The sequence below is a fragment of the Natrix helvetica genome, assembly GCF_964273705.1.
Source record: "Natrix helvetica genome assembly, chromosome: 1".
NCBI classification, from domain to species: Eukaryota; Metazoa; Chordata; class Lepidosauria; order Squamata; family Natricidae; genus Natrix; species Natrix helvetica.
This window is the reverse complement of record NC_138548.1, coordinates 268,093,472-268,121,239: the sequence shown is the minus strand read 5'-3', so window position 1 is coordinate 268,121,239 and position 27,768 is coordinate 268,093,472. Positions and strand designations below refer to the sequence as shown.

The 27,768-nt window shown below is 35.8% G+C and overlaps 1 protein-coding gene across 5 annotated transcripts in view; it reads right to left on the bottom strand.

The window, feature by feature from the left end:
- The window catches only part of KCNIP1 (potassium voltage-gated channel interacting protein 1), a 365,400-nt gene that overhangs the window by 81,133 nt on the left and 256,499 nt on the right, over window positions 1-27,768 (bottom strand). Inside the window, exon 1 of one of the 5 annotated variants that reach the window (XM_081950448.1) lies at window positions 11,099-11,380. The exons of 3 other annotated variants lie outside the window; for them this stretch is intronic. In XM_081950448.1, coding sequence (XP_081806574.1) covers window positions 11,099-11,207 — 109 coding nt within the window. In that variant the 5' untranslated portion in view covers window positions 11,208-11,380. Of the gene's footprint in view, window positions 1-11,098; window positions 11,381-27,768 lie in introns of those variants that run through there. One more of the 5 variants, XM_081950444.1, reaches the window with a different exon arrangement.

Sequence of the window (27,768 nt, the reverse complement as noted above, 5' to 3'; positions counted from 1 at the left end):
TGTTCTTCTTAGCCAGGTCTCCTTATATCAAGCTTTAGTCCCCCTGAATTGTTCTCTTCTGCCTGTCTACCTGAACATAACATCTATCTAAATCATACTTCCATTTGTGAAAGGAATCTAAATCAGTCTTGTTTTGTTGGCATTATAGGTTGATATATACTATTTTAGATTTGCCAGCTCATTTCAAAGCAGGGATCGTTGTTATGTGACACTAGAATTGCATCTTATGGAGGCAAAACAACAACAAACCTTGGCATTAGAACAGATCTTCAGTTGTTATTAGTAGAGAAGTCATGTCTGACCCATTTCGACCCCATGGACAACTTTCCTCCAAGCCTTCCTATCCTCTACCATCCTCTGGAGTCCATTTAAGCTCACGCTGACTGCTTCAGTGACTCCATCCAGCCACCTCATTCTCTATCGTCCCCTTCTTCTTTTGCCCTCAATAGTTCCCAGTATTAGGCTCTTCTCCAGTGAATCTTCAGTTAGAGGGGTTATAAATGTAAATAATAATCACCAACTTAAAAAGAGTACTTGGGTCTGCACATACTGCATGAAGAATTTTAAAGTAAAATGCAGGCAGAAAAGTTTAATAGTTGCATTGTGTAGTAATGCAGTAAGTAATTTAAATCATTAGTACCTTCAGTATAATGGTAAGAATGTACTAATCCCTTAGGGATTAAGAGATCAAGAATATGGCCTTCACATACATAAGTGGCAGAAATCAATAGCCCATTTAAAACCCATACCTATTGAAATGTGAAATAAAGCCAGCCTTGAAAGGCTAAAACAGCATGAGACCCCAGCTTATCCACCTCTATGTGGTTAGTTTATAGAGTTTGGAAACATAATATTGTATAGTAGAGTCGGAGTTCTCTAGTCACTTATTTCTAGTAAACTTAATGGGGCTCTATGAAATAAATGAAGTTGGGCAGGTCAGAATGCAGTGGAGGGAGGAGAGAGATCATTTAGGATACTGTGTCCCATTTTATGGAGGCAAGAGGTTCTCTATGTGATTTACAAAAAAAAAACTAAAATGAAATCACCTACAGCAGGAGGAGAAATTGCATAGATATCACGCAGAATCCAGATTGTTTAGGAAGAATTTCATTTTGTTTGGTGGAGTTTCAGGCAACAGCTCTCTCTCTGTGTCTGTCTCTCTGTCTCTGTTTCTCTCTCTTCCAATGAGCTATGAAAGTGAAACTAATGGAAGGAGATTTCTGTTGCTGGCAGCACAGTCTTTAAGTCAACTTCAGTAAAAAAAACTGGGAAAAAAACCAAAGAAAATAAGCTTAAAGAGAGAGAGAGAGAGAGAGAGAGAGAGAGAGAGAGAGAGAGAGAGAGAGAGAGAGAGAGAGAGAGAGAGAATGAATATGGCTGATTAGCTGTATCTTGTCTCATCTGTGAGGAATACAGCCTTTTTAGCCAAACCAACATCCAGCTAGGATATGGGCCTCAAGAGGATCACTAAAATGTTTCTCTCAAAGGTTATACCACCCCCAGATGAACTTTCTCCTAATAAGAGTGCTGATTTACATTTTCTTCAGCAAGAGGAAAATGTAATGAGGCAGAACCTAGGGGGAGTGCTGGCAAAGACTCTTGTCATATTTTCAAGAGGCCCAAGTTATCCAACAGGCAGTCTAGCCCAACTATTTATTATAATGGGAATTCAATCTTAAGAGAGTTATAGAATTCTAGTGTTGTGCAGACAGAAGAAAGAATATGAAAATAAAGCTACTCCTATTTCCAAAAAGCAGGACTTTTTATTGCATGGAAAACCAGATTAAGTCACATCAGCTAATTAGCTTACTGAAACTACATTAAATAACTACTGGGAATATAAGAAATCTATAAAAATATAATGTATAATGCAGATTTCTACCTAACACTATCATGATGTCTCTCTCTTTCTCTCTCTCCTATCTATAAATAAGGAATAACAACTCATGGATACTAACATAAGGTGATAAAATTTCTATCAGCACAAGGACTGAATAATTTTTCAACAGATAGAGCCAAACTGATAAATGTTACAATTGTCAGGTGGTAGACAAGCAGAAAAGCAGGTGATTTATGAAACTCTTGGGGAATCTGTCTTATTGAAGTTATAGGTTTCATTTGGATTAGGAAAGTTTTCATGCCTTGTCAAGTTCCTATGTAGATCTGGGAGAAATAACTTCCAGTCCTCTTCTTTAAATGATGACTAATTGTGTGCTACAGTAGAACCTTTGGTAAAAGTTAGAACTAGTACTGAACTTTTAGGACTCTATTCTGGGAAAGGTAACCTGGTGTCTATGAACACTTTTTGGACACATTGGCTAGTGGTTAAGACGCTGAGCTTGTCAATCCAAAAGGTCGGTAGTTTGGTGGTTCAAATCCCTAGTGCCGCATAACAGAGTGAGCTCCTGTATATAATCAATCCATTGATTATATACAGAATAAATATCAGACTAGGAGTTATTATCTAGTCTTTAGGTAAGAATGTTTAGACCGATAGATGATCAGAGTAAATAGTATATGGGATGTTTGGAATTGTTAGAGTGGTATACAGCGGAAGTCAGGGGGGTGGGTTTGTGTGGGAGGTGGGGGAGGGTTAGGGTGGAGGGTGGGGCAATATATATATATATGAATAAATTAGAAGATGGGATTAATGAAACATTGTTAGGCTAGGAGAAATTTATATTAAGAGTTATAGATGTTAAATTAGCTTAGAAAATGATCAATGTGTTATTATTAATTTAAGAGAAATTTATATAGTGTTTGTTGGGAGGAGAGGGGTTATGAGTAATCTATTTTAAGATGGGGGGAAGGGAGGGGGTAAAGTGTTTGGTATAATATTTGAATGTGAATTTTTGCGGGGGGGTTGGGGGGGTATAGCATTTGTATGAGATTTATATTGTGTGGAGGGGGGGGGTGAAAACGGGGAAAATTTGTTTGTACAAAACTCTTTTAATAAAAAAAACAAAACAAAAAAACAGAGTGAGCTCCTGTTACTTGTCCCAGCTTCTGCCAACCTATCAGTTCGAAAGCATGCAAAAATTCAAGGAGAAAAATAGGAACCACCTTTAACAGCATTCTGTGCACCTTTGGTGTTTAGTCATGCCGGCTATATGACCATGGAGATGTCTTCGGCAGTGCTGGCTCTTCGGCTTTGAAACAGAGATGAGCACTGCTCCCTAGAGTTGGGAACAACTAGCACATATGTGTGAGGGGAACCTTTACCTTTTTAGGAACACCTTTCATGCACATCACATTCCCCATCTGACCAACTTTTTGTGTTTCTCTTCATTAGAAAACAAAAACAATGCAGTCAAATAATGTTCCAGGCCTCATCTTCCTTTCAACTTCACTTACTATAGGCTTTCTTAGAAAATGAAATTAGTGAAAACTATGGATCAATGGTGTATTAGAAAAGTATGCTAGTTCGCTGAGATTATGGATGCTGACTTCCAGCATTTTTGGAGGACACCAAGTTGGGAAATGCTGTTCATGGTGTGATTACTGAAAATTGCAATGCCTGTATATAATACCCATGCAACTATTGTGTTACAATGAATACAGCTAATTAAATACGAGAATGGAAAAGGGTGCATGAGATTGCCTCGGTTCATAAAGTTACGAGAAGAGTAACCAAGCAGAAGATAATTGCAAAATTAAACCTCTTATATTTTATCTGCACTTACATATTTTGTCTCAAAAGGCAGTTGAACTGCAATGTAGCTTTGAGCTTGTTAAAAGCTAATGTCTAAAACCAGCAGCTAGCCTATTCATAACCTCATATAAGAACACAATATTTCAGAAACACAATATTTCAGACATAAGCACATTCTTTGTGCTATATAGAAAGATGTGCATAAACCCTGAGCCAGTGAATAGAAACATGTGATTTTTAAATTAATTAAAAATATTTAAAAATGTTAAGAATAATGGGTTTGCATCTGAAGAACAGCTTGATATTTTACAGATAAATTGCAACAATATCCTCTGTAGCTAATATAGGAAGGAGAGTCTGATAGTAATTGGTAGTGCACCAGGGAAAATAAAGCATGTAAAATGTAAGCATAAAGCTGATTGACAAGTAGTGAATGTCCATGTGTTGATAGAAACACATCCATTTTTCCCTGCAACTAATTGGACTTTATATTTCCCCCCTATAAAAAGCTCACAGCACTTTCTAATCAACTGCCCATTGGGACAAAGGACAAGATGAAATCTATCTAGATTGATCAAAAACAGCGTTTTGTCATGCATCATTAGACTATTATCTTTCTGCTCATTTCAGGAATTATGCTAAGCATGGTATGAAAATGCTAGCAATTTCAGTAAATGTAATACCCTGCTTAATTGATAAAAGATTACTGAAAATTAACTTTCCTTAAAGGATTTTAAAAAAAGCAGTGGAATAGGATTTATTTTTACTGATTTATGTTTTTATTTATTAAATATATATCCTGCCCATCCCACCTTCAAGCACCTCTGGGTGGTTTAAAATATCATAAAAGCAGAATATAAAACAATTTGAAAATTAAAAGATGCTAAACAATATTGCTTGAACAAACAATATTTTGTGGAAGAATTTTATTTAAAGAATCAATAACCCACCATTTAAACCTAGATTACTTCTAAGTTATTCTGCAGGTTATTTCTGATTTACATTTTCACTGTTGTTAAAGAAATATTTCTTTTAATGGACAAAAATCTATTTAATGCCATCACCCCATTTCTCATGATTCTAACCAGTTGCATCATTTATATTTTTGTACATTTCAATACAAAACACTTAGACCTGCACTGAAAACATTTTGGTACATAAAACACAGGATAGTTCCTCTTATAAAACTATACATACCAAAAAAGTATTATTCAAATGAATCAACCAACACAAATTAATTTAGATCAGCAAAGATCACAAATAAGATCACAAATCAATAATTGAATTCCATTCAGAAGGTCCCAGGTTCAGTGCCATTATCTCCTTGGAAATGATTGCTAGTCAGTACTAACTTATATGGACTAATGTTCTGGCCTACAATATAAAATATGTTCTGACTCAAATTGTGGTTCCAATTGTTCTTGCCTAAAATATAAAATATGTTCTGATCCAAATCCTAAAAACATTGGAGCTGTTTCATGTTCCTAAATTCCAGGCATCTGATTAGAAACTTCATATCTTTACAAGTGACATATATCATCTTCAATACCTGACAAATCCCTTGGGACCTCTTTATTATACTTCCTTCTTCTGGAGAATAGAATTTTGATAGAAACAAAACACCATAATGGGAGATCTAAGAATCTGCCACATCAAAAGCTAACTATCTTCTGCCTGCACTTTCCAGAAAAGTAAACACAGTTTCTCAGTGAAGACTCTATGTATTATTGTGCCATTTTATCAATATTAACACCTCTCAAGAGTATATATAATATTTAAGAGAAATAAAAAATCACCCAGTTGTTTGACAATGGCTCTGGCAAGGAAAGAGAATAAGAACCAAACTCATTAAACTGATCCAGCAGAGGTACGCAAATTGGTAGTGCACCAGGGAAGTAAATAAAAACTTTCTTGCTGTTTTGCCTGCTAAAATTATCTCAGTATATAAGCGAATATTAGTTATGTTGAAAGGCCATAGCAAAATCTCCCTTGTTCTTACTGAAGACATTGCAGAAAGAGAGCCATGTTAATCTAGGGTAGCCAAAAATTAGGGAAGTCGGGCAAAGCCTTATATTAAAAGACACACTTTCATGAGCTGTGGCTCTTAGCAATGAAATATGTTAGTCAGAAACGATGCTACTAGACGCCTCTTGATGTTTTGTTCTCACCAAGATCATTTGCGCTCGTGTTCAATGTCTTTATAAGAAAGCAATTATTTGCATGGCAGAGTTTTAAACCTCCAGTGACAGTTTTAGAAATGACAACATGCAAAGCAATGCCACTCAAAAGGCTGGGTTTTGTTTTGAAGCTGGAATGTTCAAATTGGGCCATTTTGAGATGGATCAATTTAAGGTTGAAACATTCCACATGTCTTCGCTACATAAATATTCAAATGTACTTAGCAATATATACATTTATGTAAATATTGGGAAGCATATTTGGATAAAGTACTTTTGCTTAATATTTTTAAAAACCTCAGGCAATGATCCGTTAGATTAAAAAAAAATCTGCATCTTGTCAGAAATAAGCCTTATTAAATTCAGTGAGGCTCATTCCCAGATGAGTGCATTCAGGGCTGCAGCCTAGTCTATTATATTATCATGATCATAAAAACACACATGATTCAACAGATTTCACAGGAAATCATTAAAACAACAAGGGGAAACCATATTCAGTGCTCTTATTACTGATTTTTCCCCTTTCTGTTTTTATATTCATGATAAGGCATTTTACGGAGTTTGGAACCTCATTTTAAACTAGTGATTTTCATCACAGTTTGCAATTATCTAGTACGGAATATAAATTTTCCTACAATTCTTGAATATATGAAAAAACTCTGGCACATCTATCATATTCCTGTGAGGCAATGAGAACAGCTATAGTATCAAACAAGTAGCTTTTCAATCTACGTTATTAATTTATTTCAAGTATATCTATATTACATTTGAATAAGGAAAAAAAATCAGAATTTGGAGCTAATTCTTTGATAAAGTACAGCACATACAATTAGTCGGATTAGGATTTGTGTGTGTGTGTGTGTGTGTGTGTGTGTGTGTGTGTGTGTGTGTGTGTACATGCATCTTTTATCATTACATAGGGCTTTTTCTGTTATTTTTTAAATTAAAATTAAAATGTAAAATTTTGCAATTTACACAATAGAATTAGAATTAATTCAGCTGTGGTCTTCATGAAAAAACACAGTTCCCTCCTAGAGGATGAAACTATAAGAGGTAGTGAAAAAGATGAAAGATCAGTTTTAACCCAGTATTGTATCCCTGTATCCCTGTTCTTTGAACCTTTCAACCCTATGGGATTAAGTTTTTCCCAAACAATCCTCTAAGGCAGAGGTCCTCAAACTATGAGGCCAGATACGGCTCGTCGTATGGGACCACGAGGCTGCCCAGCCCACATCATCCCTGTCACTGCATTTATTTTGATTTGCCAGCTGTGCCTATATTTCTGTGTAGAGTGAACTGTTTCTTAGCTGTGCTGAAGATTTACTGCACAGGTCACAGTTCTTATCTGACAATGATTTACTGTGCATGCACTTTCACATTCCTTCGTAACTTTCTCTTCTGATCTTCTATTCACCTGCCAAGGAGGCACATAGCTTTGCTCACCTACTCACCAGTCCTCACCTGCCTTCTGGAGGCCAAGGCCAAAAACAGGATGTGCAGAGACCTCGGGAGGCCAAAATTGAGCCTGCTTTTGGCCTCCCTGGTTTTGAGAAAGAGAGATGGAAGGAGGGAGGGAGGGAAGGAGGGATGGAGGGAGGGAGGGAGGGAGGGAGAGAGAGAGAGAGAGAGAGAGAGAGAAAGGCACACACACACACACACACACACACAAAGAAACAAACAAGCCCCCCCCCCCACACACACACCAAGGCAGCCACATTCTTTCATTAACCTGCTTTCTACCCCCAGGATCATAACAAATTAAAGTTTAATTTGTGTGTATTTTTAATAAACTGCTAAATTGGCCACAGGACCACCTTGCCACACTCCACCCAGTCACAAAACCACCTAGCCATGCCCACCCAGTCACATGACCACCTAGCCATGCCACCCAGCCAGTCTGAGGGACCGTGAATTGGCCCCCTGTTTAAAAAGTTTGAGGTCCCCTGGTCCAAGGGAATAAAATGAAAAAGCACAGAATAAAATGGGATTATCAAGACAAGGAAACACAGAAGATGTCCAAAGATGATTGGCGGCAATATTCAACCAAACTCATACTAGAAAAGAGTCACTATTACAATGTAGCTGTACTAGTATTCTGCTAACACAAAAGTTCAAAAGACACCAGGGAGGACTAGATGAAACTAATAGCTCTTTTCCCAAATTATGACTGTGACTCACTTAGCAGGCTGTTCATATTCTAAATTCATATATATTCTTTGCTATTTTTTTAAAAAAAGTTGCATATACTTTACTACAAAGTTCATATGGCTGAGTTCTTACATAAGAAAACAAATGAGGCCCACCTCAAAACAAAATAATTTCTTCACCCTGAAATACATATATCAACAGATGAACGATGCCTAAACATACTTTTTTAAAAAAAATAAAAAAAAACTTGATTATTTAATAAGAACTAGTGAATTTACAGAGTATGAATAAGAGTTCAGCCTACAGGAAAAGTACTAGGGAGAATACAAACTAGACGTTTGGCATGAGAGACTTCAAGAATTGAGGAAATTATTCTCCACAGCCTGCAAATTAACTTTGCCATTTTGTTGTCCTATTTTCACCCTCCTCGTGTGCAAAGTGCATCTCTGTAGAGCCTCTTTGATCCTGAATTCCTAATTTTGCAGAGTATATAGTGCCATTTTAGAACTTTAGTCTGGACTCAAGGAAGATCATAAGAACATGGTGAGGCAGGACTTGCCTGGTCATTTTTGTCCTCCCTGCTGGGTGTTGTAGAAAGTCTTAAAGGGTCAGGTGACTCTGCCATAGAGTTATGACTGAAAGCAACTGCTTAGAATGTCAGTAACTAAATTAATATAAATAATGACTATTAACTGTTTGTTCAGCCAATAATTTGCCACCCAGAGCAGGGGTGTCAAACTCACGTTGTCTTGGGGGCATCACATGATGTATCAGGACTTTTTCTCCCTTCGCTAACCAGGCATGGGCGTCAGAAGTGCATGATGCATCCGGCCCATGGGCTGTGAGTTTCACAGGCCTGACTTAGAGTCTAGAAATGCCATAATTCTTTTTTTTTAAATTGGATGTTGTAGAACATTAATTAAACAATGCCTTTCTTTACATAAACCATGTATATTATTCCTTATGTTTATTCCAATATAGTAAGGCTGTGGTCTTACTAATATTTTTGACCAGTTTACTTTCACCCAAACATTGGATTGGAGACAAATTTATAATCACACCCACTGCTCCAATACTCTGCAAAACTTTCTAAAAACATCTACCTTCAAAAGTTTTGGAATTATAATTCTTGCATCCCAACATGTTTGAAGGAACCTAAGAAAAGAAAGGCTAGTCTGGAACTTTTATCTGCTTAAATCTGCGACATCATTGCAAATATAAGTCATTCATTCTAGGAGATTATTTTCATGTAGTTGCTCTTTGGCATGGCTTTGGACTCCAGTTAGACATTTTAGAAGGCTGGAGAGAAAAATAAAACCAGAACATTGAAGCTATTTAACAGCATGTTGCAAAACATACTGTCAATTCCTAGGAGGGCATTTTTACAACCAAGAGGTATCTGCAATTAACAACTAGAGTAGTAGAAGAGATGCAGTTTATTAGCACAGAGAGATGTTGGATTAGTGCATGCTGGTTACTGCAAATATTACATGTAAATTAAACTGCAGGATTTGAATGAAGTTGAATGGTGCTACTCCAAAGCTGAATAGTTTCAAATATTTATCTAATACAGGATTTTATAACAGCAGCAATTCAATGGTTTTAAAATGCAATCATGCCCTCAGTATACTTTGGCATTGTATTATATTATAGCTTCCTCTATGAAGTTATTGCAGTACTTTGATTTATATTGTAACAGGTTATTGACAACTGATTTATCTTCCAGGTAAGGAGTGCACAGATATATTTACCATAAATTTACCATAAAGAAGTGGGGGGGAGTCTTGCACTAATATGGATGGTACTCCAAAACATAAGCTGCTATGGAATCCCACACAGTTTTGTTTTCCTTCAGAGTCCACCCAGATAAGTCCTTTTCTCATAACATCTGTTACTTTTAGCTTTTCCATTTGGTAGGTTCCCTATTAGATTTAATTTCGTATCAAGGTAAAATGATCTACATTGATGTTTATAATGCTAATGGTCAAAGACAATCTACATAATATCTAGATTTAAAAAATAGAAAAAGTGTAGGGTAGCCTTGCTATTGCTTTGGTGCCCAAGACAATTTTTAAAAACTCTATATAGAGACACAATCACAGTTTAGATAAGAGAGATATGCTCTTTCGCATGATAGATGATAGAACACATTTCTCGGTGACTGAATACCAAGAAATCATCTATATCTCTGTTTTATATTTAATTCTTGCTTGATACCTTATAAATTCAAGAACAAAGGTTCAAAGATTTCCCTAGATAAATTTATTTTAATTTTAAGCACTAGCATGTCAGCAGATATCTATTGTTGTTTTATATGCTTCATGGGAATGTGTATCAGTGGGAGCACATTTAATGTGAGTATGGAATTTGGCTGCTACATGCCATGTAAACTATAAATATCAAACAACCAACTAGCATCCAACATTCTTAACAAAAGTAGGGAAATTTATTTAATATAAAAGTTTCTGTGTTATTTCTATCACTAATTTGTTAAAGTGTTCTTTGTACCAAATACAGACTCCTCCTTATCATCTCATCTCTTTCTCATTACCTTTTGTACTTTTTCAACAGGCATGCTCTCCAGAACTGACTGAGACTTACTTGGGAAGAAAACATGCTTAGATCCAGGCAGTTAAGACATCACTAATACTTCTCTCTGTCAAACACTGTACTCTTAAAGTTCAGTGATGTACAGACATCCCAAGGGAGGCATATTCCACTAAACAAGAACTCAGGATAGTAAAGTGAATTGTAATGTATGGAGGATGACACTTTTATATACATGGGTTTTTTTAAGTTAAATTTCTCCTCAGTGAGAATCCCAGAAGCCTGCAAAAAGCACACAGCAAAATTCAGCACTGCAGATTTCAATTGGAAGGATACATAAAAATGAAACTGATTATTTTTTTCCTAAAACAAACAAATTCATGCCACAGTACTATGAATCTAAACTCAGTCGTTCAATGAACTTAACTTCCAGTGAACGGGCATAAGGCTTACATCTCAGCACCTTATTACATTACATTAGACAATATTAATTATATCATATACGCATGCACACACATACACAAACAACTGCATCAAGTTTTGAGGAGTGGATAAAAGTTGCAGAGTCTCTTACCGTCTGACAAGTCTATTAGTCCAAGGTAGTGCAAAAGTTTCAAAGAGGAACAAATCACCACCACAATCCCTAAAGTCTGGAGCCCTTCCGACTCGCCTTTGCTCCACATCCTTTATGGTATGCTAAGAAAACGGCAGGCAGAAATTGAAAGCAGGGGAGAAATCAGCCGTTTGATGCCTTTCTTCCTGCTGCTCTGTTAGTGCAAGCCTCATTTTCCTTCATTCATCCCTCTGCTTCTCTCCGTGTGTGCAGAGTGTGAATATCACCCTTTCCCTGTTTCCCTCTTCCTTCGCCTCTCCTCCTCCCCTAATACTCACTCTTAAGGCTTATCATTTCTATATTTTAACTGATGATTTAGTCTCTCTCTCTGCCTCTCCAGAGCAGTTTGTATCGTTCATTTATAACAAAACTCTACATTGCTAGTCATACAGCAGTGTCTGTGATGAAGCTGTTATTTTCCACTAGGGATTATTTGTTTAACTCTTTTTCTTCTAGCTTTCGTTGCTTTGTATGACGGAAGATGTGGTAGGAAATCTCTCCCCAGTTCCCTTTCCCTTATTGTACTCTTCTTGATGCTCCAAGTAAAGTATCTGAGTCTCAAGACTTCCATTCCATTCAGAAATATCCAATTGAGGGCTTCAAATATGCACAGGGGTCAGTTGAAGAAGTTGCAAGACCAAACTAAGCAAAACCTCTGTCTCACTTGCTGCTGAGACCACTACTAGCCATCCAGTTACTCATTCCCACTATTGGTCAATGGATATAAAAACAGGGAGATAGTAACTTACTAACTTATTTTTAATATGTTCCCAGTGGGCCAAAGCATTTGTATTTTGTCCTGGATTAATAGCGAGGCCCTCATCAGTCAAGTCAAGCCTTATTAACAAGCCTTTTAGGACTGTGGATAGAATAGATCTTCCATTTTAAAATGCTGAAATCCAAGATTTTAGAGTTTGTGTCTTGAAATCTCCACAGATATCCAGCAAGCATCCCATAATTGTGTAGGATAATTTCAGCTTCATTAAAATTATTTTTATTTTTTATTAAAAATGGGTATCCAGTATCTGAAAAAGCTGCTGACTCCGCCCTGTTCATATTAGATATTTGTGCTTGGGCTGTCTTTTTTCCCCCCAGATGGTTAAATCTAGCCTTCCATCCAGCTTATGTTTTTAGATGAGCACTAAAGCCTGCAGAACTGGAAGCTGACTTGATAATTGTCTTTCTTCATGTAAATTTATGTTCCATGTAAGCATGTCTTATTTAATTTTAAATGTTAAGACAACGGGACACAGCTATCCAATTTCAATTCCACTAACATATTTTTCTATGCAGTTTTTTTTATTAAGTACACCTTATGTACAACTTTTATTATGTACACCAAATACAGTTTCTATTTCCTTAGTGAAAGGAGAAATTGACATAACATTAATCTGTGGAATGGCTTGCCTACATAAGTTGTGAGTGATCTAACACTGGAGGCTTTTAAGAAAAGACTGGACAAGCATATGTCTGAAATAGTATATGGTTTCCTGCATGAGCAGGGGATTATATAATACAATAGTAGAGTTGGAAGGGACCTTGGAGGTCTTCTAGTCCAACCCCCTGCCTAGGCAGGAAACCCTATACCGTTCCAGATTGGACTAGAAGACCTCCAAGGTCCCTTCCAACTATGTTATTCTGTTAAGTTACATTTGTGCTTACTTTATGCTATTATATTCTTTCAGATTATAATTTTTGGGTTGCACATCATTTCACATAATTCTTAACATATACTAGAATATTTTTTAATATAGTACAAGTCTGGTCTTAGTTATACATGTAATTATTTCAAAATTTTGTTGGTTTAAATTCCTTCTTTTAAAAATCCTAAAAAATATGTCCCTTGGATAATACTAAAATGACTATAAAGATCTTGGAGAGGAAAATGTAATTCTCTAATTACATAAGTTCATACATTAGGGAGTTATCATATATACGTTCATGTATGTCCTTTCTTTCTTAAAGAAATTTGATTTCTTTAATCAAATTATATTTTTATTGAAAAAAAAAACCAGTACATTTTTGCAGTGTTAAATTAGATATAAATAGCAAATGCAGAATGGAAATGATACTATTAAAGAATAATGATGAAATGTGTCTGCGCTTTTGTGTGCTACTTTACACAGCAAACACACCACTTAAAGGTCAATCTTGTCAATCCAATTTAAACACACATGTGGATTTAAGCCTTTTTGCTGTTTCCTGGTTATTTTAATTCTCAACATTTCCATCCAATGGATAGGCAGAAACAATATGAAATTTCTACTTGTGTTCCATTGAACACTATTCAGAAATTGTTATTCAATGCTGCAAAATCTAAAAATGAGAGGATGGGTTTTGTGTGTGGTGACATGAACAGTATTATTTCATTCTTAGCATGGTCAGCTATGCTTTTCAAAATCTATTTGGTGATGCCATAAATGTCGTTCCTAGGTAGGTATAACTGGATAGCTTAAATTTATTTAAAATGTGTTAAAATCCCTTGAAAAGTAAAATGTCTACTGAAGGTGACCAATACTTACTAAGAGATTACATTTTTTTTTCTTTTGCAAAAGTTGAAAAATACTGAGATATTCATCCAGAGAAGGAAAAAAAATTGAAAGTGTTATCTTAGACGACAGAAGAAATACTGAAAGCATTTTCTGAAGTGCCATCTGATATAATAATACATCCAATTTCTTACATTATTTGTCAGATTGTCATTCCCTTTTTTTATGAGATCACATTCTTTAAACCCATGAATCCATATGTACTGCTCAGTTGAGAGAAGTCATAAATGAGATAGCTTGAGTCTAATAAGCTTTTCAAGGATGCTTGTTGTGGAGCCCAACTTGAGTTACTTATGGTCTTCAAGCAAGAAATAAATAGGCATTGCCATTTTAAGTGTATTGGCATATCAATTCATCTGGCACTTGAGAGCATGCAATTTTTCAAAAGCTTGGTTCCTTCCAGGCAGAGGAAGAGCGCAAGAAATGAATCAGATTTGTCAGCTGTGTCATGGATTTTACATTCTGTTTTCTACTCTTGATACTCCCACCCAGGAACTGTATGCAATTATGAAGCCAGATCCTTCCTAGTTAACAACAGACATGGGAAACAGTAAGGCGATATGATAGAGTTCCTATTTCTGAAGTGCTGTCTACTCATTTTTATGCCACTGTGGTTTCTGGTTTTTAATATTTCAAACCTTATCAATACCATTGCAAGATAAAAGACCATATCTCTATCTATCTCTATCTAGCTATCATCTCTATCACTATCAAGTACCTTCCCATTTCTCACAAAAAATTTTGTATCTTCAGATTATATTTCCTTTGAAGGATCTGGTACCATTTTAGAAAAAGGAATAATAACCCTGCTTAGTTATAGAATTAGAATTATTATTATTTAAGTTCCTCCCAATATAAATAACTAGTGTAGTTTACAGAACTTAATGTTTCTTTCTGATATTTCATCATTTGTGATCAATCATCTTCCCTGCTGATACAATACTACAGGAATGGAAATTGATACTTAAGAACTTGCATCTAGTTTGAGTCAGTAGCTCTAAGGAAGAGCAATCAGTTATGGGTAGAATTCCTGCAATTGTCCACATTTTCATGTTAAATTACTCTCAAAGATAGAATGGTAAGTTGATTACTAGCATACGTCTAGGCTTCCCTTTTCTTTAGAATTTAGAGACTGGGAACAGAAAAAAACTAGTGCAAGTCTCTATGTAACTTTTGATTGCTTCCACACACACCCTTCCACCTTTATATTTGAAATATACTCACACATGCATGCCACATGCATATAATGTTATTGTTTGTATTTGGATGGGAATAATACTTATGGATAAGGTGGACTTGGATATGAACAACACATTCAAAGTTATTCTTTCTGTACAAGAATTGGTTTCACAAAGTTTCATTGGTGTTTCTCCTCAGTCTTCTTTATCCTCCAAATCCTCCAAAATGACAATTCATACACAAGATTCAGGAAATGAAAGGAAAAAAAATGGAAGAAAGTCTTGTGGGGCAGGGGGATACTTTCCTTTGGAGAAGAGTAATACAAGAGAGATTAAAAGCACTGAATTATTTAATATAAACAAGTGAAAATGATGCTTTATTGTCTTCCTTCCAATCTTTACTTTGAGATCTAAGCATTCTCCTGACGCTAATTCACAGCAGCCAAAACAGAAGGTAAACTTTTGTTAAACAATTTACCCTTGCATAGTCAATTAATGAGAGAAAGAAGTCCAATGGTGTACAGCTTTGCATACTGATTTGGCCCTGAGGTCATGCCCATCTAACATGCCATGGCTCAAGGTTTTTTTTTTTTTGGGGGGGGGGAAGTGTCACAAAATTACTCAAATAATTTATTCTGGGACTATTATCAGGATCAAAAACAATCTTTATAATGTCACCATTAGGAACAGGCATTGGTTTGCATTACCATACATTTGTATCTTCTTCTTCTTTACTTAGCTTTCCCATTCCCCCCACCCCCAAATCATTTGAAAAATATCTCACAAAACATAGATCAATCATACTCTTAAGTGCCTTACGATGGTCTATAAAAGTTAAAAGTGGCCAGAAGTTTCTATATAAGAAAATAATAATAATAATAATAATAATAATAATAATAATAATAATAATAATAATAATAATAATAATACCACTATCGGTAATCTTTAAAAAAATGAAATTAGGCTACCAAACAGCCAAAGAAGCTGAAAAAAATTCACATTTATTATATATGGATGATTTGAAACTCTATGATAAGTTAGAAATAGAAATCCAATCACTGACAAACACAGTCTGAGTATTCAGCACTGATATTTCAATGCAGTTTGGCATGGAAAAATGTGCCACTGTATCCGTAAAAAGGGACAAAATCACTGTGTGTGAGGGAATTGAAATGCCCAATGGCCAACTAATTAAATGCAATGAAAATGAAGCCTACAAATACTTAGGCATTCTGCAATTGGATAACATCAAACATGGAGAAGTAAAAACTATTGTCAGGAGAGAGTACACCAACAGAGTTAGGAAAATTTTGAAATCTAAATTAAATGGTGGAAATACAATCAAGGCCATAAATACCTGGGCAATACCAGTTATAAGATATACAGCTGGTATAGTTAACTGGACACAAGCTGATTTGGACATTTTGGACCGAAAAACCAGGAAACTAATGACAATGCACTACAGTTTACATCCACGCAGTGAAACTGATAGACTATACCTGCCCCGAAAATCAGGTGGCAGAGGATTATTACAAGTGAAGCAAATAGTTGAAGAAGAAAAACATGCACTGGCTGATTATTTAAAAGAAAGTCAAGAACATCTATTAATCGAAGTAAAGAACAAAAATCTATTGAAGGCCCAACAGACGAAACAAGTATACAGAAAAGATGTGATAAAATCAAGAATGGAGAGTTGGCAGAACAAAGCATTACATGGTCAATTTCTGCAAAAAATAAAAGATAAAGTGGACAGTAAAAAAACTTGGTTATGGTTAACAACAGGTACATTAAAGAAAGAAACAGAGTCACTAATCCTGGCTGCGCAAGAACAAGCTATCCGAACAAATGCCTTTAAGGCCAAAATCAAAAAATTCTCTGATGATGCCAAATGCAGACTCTGCAAAGAAGTTGATGAAACTGTTGACCACATACTCAGCTGCTGTAAAAAAATCGCGCAGACTGACTATAAAATGCGGCACAATTCAGTGGCACAAATGATCCACTGGAATTTGTGCAAAAATTATAATATTAAAACAGCAACAAACTGGTGGGAACATAAGCCTGAAAAAGTCGTCGAGGGTCAGATGGTCAAGATCTTGTGGGATTTTCGCATACAAACGGATAAAATACTGGCGCATAATACACCAGACATCACACTGGTTGAGAAAAATAAGGTTACAATCATAGACATTGCAATACCAGGTGATAGCAGGGTCGCTGAGAAGGAATATGAAAAAATCGCGAAATACCAGGACTTAAAAATCGAAATCCAACGATTATGGCACAAACCAGCAGTGGTAATTCCAGTGGTAATCGGCACACTGGGTGCTATTCCAAAAGCACTGGAATTACATTTAAAACAGTTAAAACTTGACAAAATCACCATCAGTCAAATGCAAAAGGCCGCACTGCTTGGATCCGCACACATATTACGAAAATACGTTACGACGTCCTAGGCCCCTGGGTGGGGCCCGACTAGTAATCAATGCCAAATCCGGCGAAACAACTGGCCGCTGTGATACAATATAATAATAATAATAGTAAAATGCTACATAAAATATAAAATTATAACTTTTGGTGACAGGTTATAGGTTAGGTCACATCTCCCTGTGGATCTTGGCCAAGCTCTGATCTTTTTGATAGGCCTTGAATTCAGTTAGATTGCTTTTCCTTAATAGCATACAACTAAGCTCTATCCTATAGCACTAATTCATCGATGTGTCTGAAACAGAGATGGGTCACCAATTATTTTACTACTGGTTCTGGCACGCTCCTATGCCTGTGCACAATGCTTTTGCATTGCATGCACAGAAGTATCCAGACGGAGCCTCCTGCCACTGCTACTACTGGTTTGGCCAATCCAGGCCGAACCGGCAGCAACCACCTCTGGTTTGAAACTGTAAAATATTCATGAAAACAACTTTTGGACTACTTAATGAAAATCATGTGTCCCACGTTCTTTTACACAAACACAAACACACACACCTATTTTTATTGGAGGGGAGGAACAACAACAATTGTGAGCTGACCTCTAGTGTTCTTAGCATTTCACCTTGCTACTAAATAGTGACCTGAATGAACAAATGAACATAAAAGACAGAGGACTCCTTTCTGAGCCATTTCCTAACCTTTAGTCATTGGCCCTGCTTTCTGCCTCTTGAATAGCCTCTTGTAGTTCTTGCTGCCAGTATTTATCATCAGTGAGGCATCTTGCTTAGCAATCTCTTCCTAATTACAATATACTAAGGGAGATAAGCAGGGGGCTCCCACAACCTGTTTGTTTTCCTGACAAATCAAAAAGAGAAAAATGAGAAGAAAATAAATTCTGCCATTATGTAACATTTAAGTGTACGTCTAAGTGGGGGGGGGATCAGCATCCTCTTACCTTTTTCATTTTGGACAATAGACAAACTTGATTTTTATTTTAAAAAAAGAGAAGACATAAATGTAAAAATGCCTTTTATCTTTAAGTAGGCACATGCAAAACCTTTCAGTAGTAAAGGAGATAAAATATAGAGTTGTTCAAAACAACAGATAATGACTTAAAAGGATTCCCCATACACAGGCATAAAGAAAAATATAAAGCTCTGGGCAAACCACAAAATACTGATTGCTCCTGATTTAGAGACAACTTTTCTGTAAAGAAGTTCCACCTTATATAAATTGCATGCTCACCGGGTTGATATGGGAAAAAAAATATCCAGAAAACAAAGATTAAAATTATAACTCAGTCATCTAAGTAGGAAGCAAAGGATTTCTCCTTGCCTCTCTGGGCTTTTCCAATTTCTTATCAAATTCAGACTTTAATCAAGGACAACATTAATTTTCTCTTTATCTAGCTCTAGTAACCATTTTATGCCTTTGTTTTAAAAGTCTCTATCAGAAGTGGAGCAAGATAAGACAACCTCTCTGCCTTTATGATTCATCAATTGTCTTGAATATAGATTGAAATTCAGACAGGCAGTGATAAACTGAAATCTCATTTGACCATTTAATACAATGGAAATGAATGAAACCCAGCTACTGGTACAGAGCATCCAGTCCTAACTAATGGAGGACTAAAACACCTGTTCAGGCTCTTGATAATAACTTCCATCCAGAAACATAATCTTGCCTGCTATTACTATAGATGTCTCATAAAGTTTCAATAGAATAAGTGCTACCGAAGCTTAGAAACATAAGGTTTTATACTGATACCACCCATGATCTAAATTGCATCTTGTTAGATAAAACCTATGTCCCAGAGAACAATGCACAGATTTAAAGTATGAAATACATTCAGATTTTGCTTGAAAAGTTTCCCAGATACATAAGAAACAAAAAAAATATGAACTTGTCTTTGGTATCTTTTGAAGAGAAGCACAGTCAGACTTTTTCAATTCTACTTAATTGTGAAGTATTCAGATCAAGTTTATGTACTTCCAGGAAAATATATTCACATATATACATACATGCACAGCATATATAATACAAACGTTTTTTTAAAAAATATACTTTATTAAACATATCAAAGTGTAAACTACAAATGAAAAAAGAAAACAGTGAGAAAACAAGGAAAGGTAAAGGAGGAAAAGGAGAGAGAGAAGTGAAGAATAAAGGGGGGGGGAAGAAAAATATTAACTTCACACTCTTCAGTGCAGTTGAATAAAAATAACATTACAACCTCAACTTTCACTTCTGCATATTTAATATGTATTAGCCACTTCTATAACAACAAACTTGTCTAAATCCCAAAGTCAAAGTTTCATTTTTGTTCTATCTCAAGCACAAAATCCAGAAGTAGTTTCCAAGTAGGAAAAAAATATAATACAAACCTAATTGACTTCAAAGTGACAATTCTGGATGACCATAGGAACTTGAGGATAGCTTGAAATGGCTCCCAGGAATATTTTTAAAATAGAGGACGAAGTAATATGGCTTATCATAAAGCACATCCTACATTCTTATTCTTAGCCCAAATAACTATGACTGTATTTATTTCATTTCCATACCAGAATCCCATTAGAATATCACTAAGCTATTTCATTAGACCTTGTATGTCATGTGAGAAAATGACAGCAGTGAGGAATCACTGCACTTTACTGATCCGCATTCCTGAAATCTCTCCTCCCCCGACGGTAAGCACATGAAGTAGTAAGTAGCTAAGAATTTATTTGTCAAGACTATTTTAAGTTGGATTATTGCACAGAGGAAGGAGTTGGAGGCAATTATCTGAATGGCTCTTCCAAACGCTGCAATTCTATGTTTCTATGAAACTGTTTTTGGATAGCATGATTGTTTTAATACTATTGGGAACTATGCTATAATAGAAAAATAGTATTCAAGTATTAAAAGCATTGTAAGATTAAAAACATTGTAAGGCTGAGGTAAACAGATCTCTATTCGAGCCACTCACCCATTGTTAGATGGCTTCCAAAATGTGTAGAGCTCCATTTCATGAGCCACCAGGACTATTAATTTGTTACTAGTAAAGTCAGAAAAAAGTTTAATCATTACAAAAAGAAGTCATGTAATACTAGGGCTACCAATCCCATAAAAGATTTTTAATATGACCCTATATTAGTATAAAATAAATTTAAATTCTCTGAACATTATAGTAAATCTTGTTATTTTGAAATTTAACTCCTTGCAATTCAGAAAGTCCCTTATTCTTTGATCATGTTAATGATTTGTGGAAAACACATTGTACCTTTCTTTGCTGTTCTGCGTTCCCTGGCACCAAATACAAAGGATACTATCTTTGAAAAGAACAGCGCTTCCAATTCTACCTCTGTAAAATAATTTTGACTAATGGCACTCATATTCTTTCTATCAAGATTTCTAGGAGGAAAGAGTGATCTGTTACTTTTCGTTCTGTCAGGATTTTTAATGCATTCCAACTGCCATCTATATTTGACTTTAGTATCATGTGCCTGAATTATTTACATAAACCTGTAAAGGATTGTAAAAGGAAATGATGGAATTCATAGTAGCAAGTATATCTGCAATGAGCAGCGCTATTGAAAATCATTTCGAATGCTGCTCGCTCTAACGGGATTGCTGCAACATTCTCAGTTTCATGTCTATTCCTTTTGAAGGCTCCTTATCCTCCACATTCTGCCTTATCAAACCATTATTGTTTTTGGAAATGGATTGCCCTTTTGGAGATGAAGGGCCTTCCAATAGGAAAATACGGAGCAACATTAAAATTATTTATTAGACTCCTTCTGGCCCCAAGGTAATGTAACAAATACACAGAACAATATAAAAGCGAATGTTCTCAGTGGAGAAAAAAGTTGAAAGTTACACCACTACAGAGCCCAGAGTCCTAAAACTAAAGAGTTCCATAATTGGCATGCAGTCATATAGCAGAAACTGTATTTATTTCCTTCTGCCTTGTTCCTGTTAGATAAGAATGGTGGTGCTTATGCCTCTAGTTGTACATAAAGTGGTTTAGTAATGAGTCTGTGTAGTATTTCATATGAGTCTTTTTCGGGCATCATCCTGATGCTTTTTGAATGCAAAGCGTGTCTTTAGCTAGAGTCCAGTTCTACTCCATCGTTTGAATCAAAGACCTTCTGTGAATCTGAAGTAAATGATAAAACAGTGATATGAGAATGAATCCATAGCAGATATTAGATATGATGACTATACAGGGGCTCAGATCAAGAGAAAAAGAGCTCCGTATCTTGTAGGGACATTCACAAAAAGACAGTTGGATACTCCTTCCAGCAGCAGTTATCTTTTAATGGGATTGTGCAGCTGCCTTCTCAGATGCAGCGTGATGTTAGTAAAGCCATAGGAACTTTCAAACATTGCCAACCAATACTACCTGCCTGATATGCTGTGCACAGTACTGCAAAATAAACACTTTCCTTATAAAATGTATCTTGCAAGCAGGTTCTACAATGCACTACAACTGCAATCCTTTAATCAATCTTCTCCTGCCTTAAATAGTAATAAGATAAGAATGGTTTTGGATATGCATCTTCTGATTGCCATCTGCCCAAATCCACTGGGTAATGCCATTCATCAGTTTGGGGTCGTGGCATTAGTATGCTGATGATAGCCAGCTGTATATCTTGAGCCCAGACTGATCACGTAATGCTGTTAAAGTCTTGTCCCAGTGTCTGGAGACTGCAAAGAACTAGATGGAGAGGAAAAAAACTGAAGCTGAACTCCAGCAAGACTATGTGTTTGTGGGCATTTGGGCCCTTCAACCTAGAAATCTTCTGTTCTGTAGGGAGAACGAGGCAGGCAGGAACTGAGGCAAGGCAGGTTGAAGCTAACACAACCTTTATTAATAGTTTAACATGGCAAAAAGTAAGGCAAACCTCAAACTGGCAAACAGCAACATTTGACAGCTGACAGCCATTTTATACTAGAGCTGTCAGATGCTGAACCAATAGAATGGCTGCATTCTCCCGCCAGCTGGCTGCTTGCGTCTCAACCAATCAGGGGCTGGTAATGATAGTCAATGGCGTCATAGCCTCGATGACTTAACACCTTCCATATTTAATCCTGGGTGGATAAAGTTGAATTTGGGACTGGTACGCTATCTGAGGGTTTTCTTGGACTTGCAGCTTATGCTTAATGAGAAAGTGGCAGCTACGACAAAGAAGATCTTTGTACAGATTCATCTTATGTGCCAGTTGCTGAATATGGAGGCCCTCCAGGCAGCCCCTCACACCCGAATTGCCCTATGAGTAGATTATTGCAATATGATCTCTATGAATCTGTCCTTGAACATCACATAAAAGTTAAAGCTGATCCATCCTCCCTTGATTTGTGCATGAGATATCACAACTGTACAAGATGTATTGGTTGCCAATTAGTTTCTGGGTGCAATTCAAGTACATAGGCCCTGCTTATTTAAGGGTCTGCCTATCTCTGATAGTATTCATCTATCCATCCTTTCATGATCAGTCAGAATGAGAGCACTCTGGATCTCTTTGATTAAACCATGCTACCTGTTGGGACCCAGGAAATATGCTTTTCTGTCATGGCATCTACCATCTAGATCTGAACTGCCCCCAGCCCCTGAGATATGGTTCACACCTTGCTGATGTTCAGGAAATCCCTGAAAACCCAGCTGTTACCTCAGGCCTTGGGTAAGATAGATGTTGATTCCCTATAAGATTTATCTGTTTGAAGAATTGCCTTTTAAGAATCTATATGGTTGGTGTCTTTAACTGTTTTATTACGTTTTAGAGTTGTACATCCAGAGTCTTAGGGACAATAAATAAATAAATGGGCTATCTCATGTGAAAGGCAACCTTTTTGGTTTCCTGTCACAGTAGGCTCATGGTTACAAATCTTATAGCATCAATAGTTGAACATTCCCCATAACAAATAAGAAAGTGTAGAAGCTAGAAACACATTAGAATTACATTGACCCTCAGAAGTCCAGCTGTTAGCAATTGGAACACTGCATTTTTAACTAACGGCAGTCTTCAGATCAAAAGCAGTGCCCTGCAAAATGCATTAGAATGATGTAACTGGGATGTTACTAAGCATGCATGGTGATAGCTCTGTATGTTTTCTCCAGGAAAATAAATCAACTTTCCCAGCTAAAGGCAGTGGAAAGGGTTCTTGGTTACCATTTGGGTATCTAGAAGCAATGTCAAATCCAGGAGTCTTAACTGCAGACCTAACTCTTACAGAAGAATGCAATCTTCATTTAAAGCAGAAATAAATCTAAGAAAAGAATGCCCAAGAAACGATAGTTCTGTGTATCTAGCGTACCTACATCCAGTCCATATGCTATACAATTATTTCTGCTCAATTATCTTCTTTATTTGTATTCTTTCTCCCCCCTCCTTCTTCTGCCTATTCTATGATAATACTAGTTTACATGCAATGTGCCGGTATGCATGAATCATTTCAATTATTCCATCTCAAGCACTTTATCTTGCATTTGTCAGCACTTGAATTTCAGTAGCTGTTAATTTATCAAGTGGCTTTAGCATCCTCATTTTCTCCTTGTAGCCGTAACTATTTGAAACCAATTTCTGTCATGTCGAGAATGAGTTGATAAAATGCATTCATGAATTAGCTTGGCTCATTGTAAATATATAGTGGAAATCAACAAGCAGGAATAGAGTTCTGAGAACTTACTTTGCTAGCATATTAATATAAAGCAATGTTTGCAGAATTCCATATATGTGTGCTGAAAACTCATTTCTGGAGAGCATTGGAAGGTAACCAATCAACTTGCCAGCAACTTTCCCTTGTGTTACTGGGTGACCAGGAGGGTGAAAGACAACCGCCCCTCCACATTCCACTATGATAATAAATTGCTAAAAACCACCACTGTATTATAAATATGTATTGGCCATTGAAAAATAAGATGGATGCACTTTCATTAAAACTCAATTATCCATGCATATCCATGAAGGAAGAAAGTCTTTGTAAATAAGATTGCATGCTTATTGGATTCTATTCAAAGCAAAAACAAGTGGTTTCCATCTTACATACTGTATACTTTAAATTTTATAAATATTCACATACTGGAAAAAAAAATACCCCCTTATTTTTGAAGGCTAATATCAGACAAGTACCTTTTATGCTAACATTATTCCAAAAGACTTAAAGTTTTATATTATGTTCTAATTGTTTTTAATCCAAAGCATTGACTGAAGTGAAATAGAATGAATGGGGCCAACGAAAAGCAAAATAAGTCTGACAACTACCATACAAGTTAGAAACGAAGGTACATAAGCTCACAGGCAAGTGTATATTTATTACCTTGCTTGCAATTTCTTGCAAATAAGATGCAATTATATAATATACATTTTAGAGATGCTTATTTAAATTGACAAACTTGCATCAAATAAGATGCAATTATATAATATACATTTTAGAGATGCTTATTTAAATTGACAAACTTGTATCAATTTTAATTAGAATGCATTACCTTGTACATGAATGAGAGAGTGAGAAGATAATGAACAGATGGTTTCATCTGGGACTCTATTTACCTGGAACCATATTTCATAAGTTCTGATATTTTCAACTCATAAAGTTTAATTATTGAGGCTATTTAAGCAGTCATTTCTGTTTTGAAGAGAACCCACAATCAGTTCATGACATCATACAAAATGAGATTATCTTCTGCCTAGTCAAATTAAACTTTGCTTGTGGCTGCAATGCAAAGATGTCTTAAATGAACACAACGAGATTTAAACTCTTCACACACAGACACACACTCAATTATTTTAACAGATGTTCAAAATTTTGGGAGTTCTTTTCCAACTGAATTCTACTTTTCCCATCTAAATTCAGAAAAGCAATTACTTTTTCTCAACTCATACTTTACTACACTACTCATAAGGAACACAAGAGGACCATCTATTGGATATACTTTTTTCCCTACTTTGGATGCTAAAGTGCTATCGGTTATTCTAAAGAATGCAATATATTTTCTCAGAAACAAAAGTGCAGGGAATTGGAGACAAAAACTGTCTTTTTAATCTGTACCTTCTCCTTGCATTTTTCAGCAGACTAAGTTAAGGTCACCTTTTTCATACTACATGGTTACAGATGATTACAACACATCATAGTGTGATGTGCAGTTACATTGATGGAAAATTATTTTTATACAATATTGTTTGGATCAAAGAACATATATTCCTGAAGTACACTGTGTGACTATGTAACATTTTGCATATGCCAAACTCTTCTAATACACCACAGTTAATTATTTTTTTTGACAATGACAAGATAAATAGTAGATTATTCATGTGCTGACTAAAACTATATTTAAAGAAGTCAAAGAATGTGGGATATGTACTAGTTATAACCAAATTCAGTAATATTTTGTTTTCTTCTAACCAGATCAAAAGGGAGTTATGAAAGTAGCATATGCTTTCTGAAAAAGATTGCAGTGAAATATTTCCACAAGTTTGGAGGAAGCACATAAAGTTTTTCTGTTCTAAAGACAAATCTCTCTTTAGGGACAATGCTTGGATTGTGGCATTGTGAGTTCTTCAAGGATGGGAAAGAAATTGGAGATGATTTAGACAAAGATGAAACCACAATATTTGTGCAGTGAAATTGTGCCCACAAATATTCCTTGAGTAACAAAATATGGCTGTACCCCCTGCCTTATTACATATAAAATATTCAGCAGATCTATAAACAGTTTTTTCAGGGGGTTTCTTTAGGCTTTGAACATCTAACTTTTTTTTTCACTACACCATCATTAGCCAATAATGAAGTATTTGCTATGACTGACAAATTTATCTTGAGTTTAGGCTAGCATACTATAGAGTTCATATGAATATTAATATCTCCAGAGAGGTAATCTGTTGCAGAATAGACTTCTTATAATTCATACCAAAGAGAATATTCCCTATTTATTCTCTCCAGAAACACAAGAGCAAAAAACATTCCTTAAGTTATTCATCACTATAGCCAATGGCTACTACATATATTTATTTCTTTGCAGATATACAATTTCCAAGAATTAACATTATGGCATCAACTCTAGATATTCAGTTTGATTTTGATTTTTTAAAATTATCATTACTATCAACCTATTCGTTTTAAGCCATTTTCAAACATTATTGAACTGAAATTAATTTTTATATTTCCAATTAAGGGCATGACTTTTCTTTAACTTTTTTACTTAAAAATAAAGTATGTTATGTTGTGTCCATAAGAAAGATCAAGAAAATGGATCATGTGCTCTGGCTTCACTTAATGTTAGCTTACCTCCCTCTCTCTGATTCTGAAGCCACCAGGATATAGATGAGAAGTTCTATTTCTAAATTTAGAAGTTTATTACAATACATGCGCTCCTCACCGAAAAGCAAAAATCCACCTGTTTCATTCAGTAACTGCCCTTTGTCTTAGTATGCAAACTAAGTTGACCGAATCAAAAAAAAAAAAACTTTCATTACTTTTTTAAAAAATCCAATGGCAATCTCCAGTGCATGAAAAGTCTTTTTTTTTAATTTTTATGCAGAAGCCTATCATTATCAGTTAATTACCCTTTGTTGACACTATAATACTGTGTGTTTAGTGTCACAATATTATAGTGTGAACAGGACTATGTTATGAAAAAAAGTTGTTCCATGACTGTAGAGTTTTTCTTAGAAAATTGTCAGCCAGTTGTTTTCCACAATGTTGCAAAAAATATTTTTTCTGATATAAGTATATTTGAGACAACAAGATCACCAGCATGCTAAAGCATGGGTGTCAGACTCGATCATGTCACATGATGTATTGTGACAATTTTTGCCTTTGCGGAGCTGGGATGGGCGTGGCCTGTGTGTGATGTATCCGGCCCATGGGCCACCAGTTTGACAGGCCTGCACTAAAGGCAAAGGATATTATGATTTCGGTTAATTGATCGTCCTGTCTCAATCTGATTTCTCAGAGTTTGTGAATAAAGCTCTTTTTACTGGATATTTTCCTAGCTGTAACAAAAGTCTTCAGATTAACATTTTACATTCACATAGTCACTTTGAAGCAAAAGTCTAGGTCTGATTTGAGGGTCCACTAATGCCTATAAATCTTAACCATTCTTTCAATCAAAGTGTAGAAAAAAGAGCATACATTAGCAGAGTGTGCAAGGCATTTTATGAAGCAGGGCTGCAGTAATACTTCAAAGAGGAGTACTTCAGACAAATGTTCATGTTTTCCAAAGCACTTCTTTCAAATGCTTTGCACAAAGCCTACCTACTAGGAAGAGAGTCACATATAGCTGCCAATTGCTATTATAGTTGAAATGAATTATGGGAAACAGAGTCGCTAATTGCAGAACAAAGAGAAATGTCATTCCATACTTCTTCTAAGAATGTGTAATAAGGTAGTCATTTCTTAAGAAATGGTGATGGCCACTCCTAGCCTTTTAAGCAAAATCAAAATTCATGGAAATTTAGCCAACAACAGTTAAGAATTATGGAAAAGTTGGAATTGT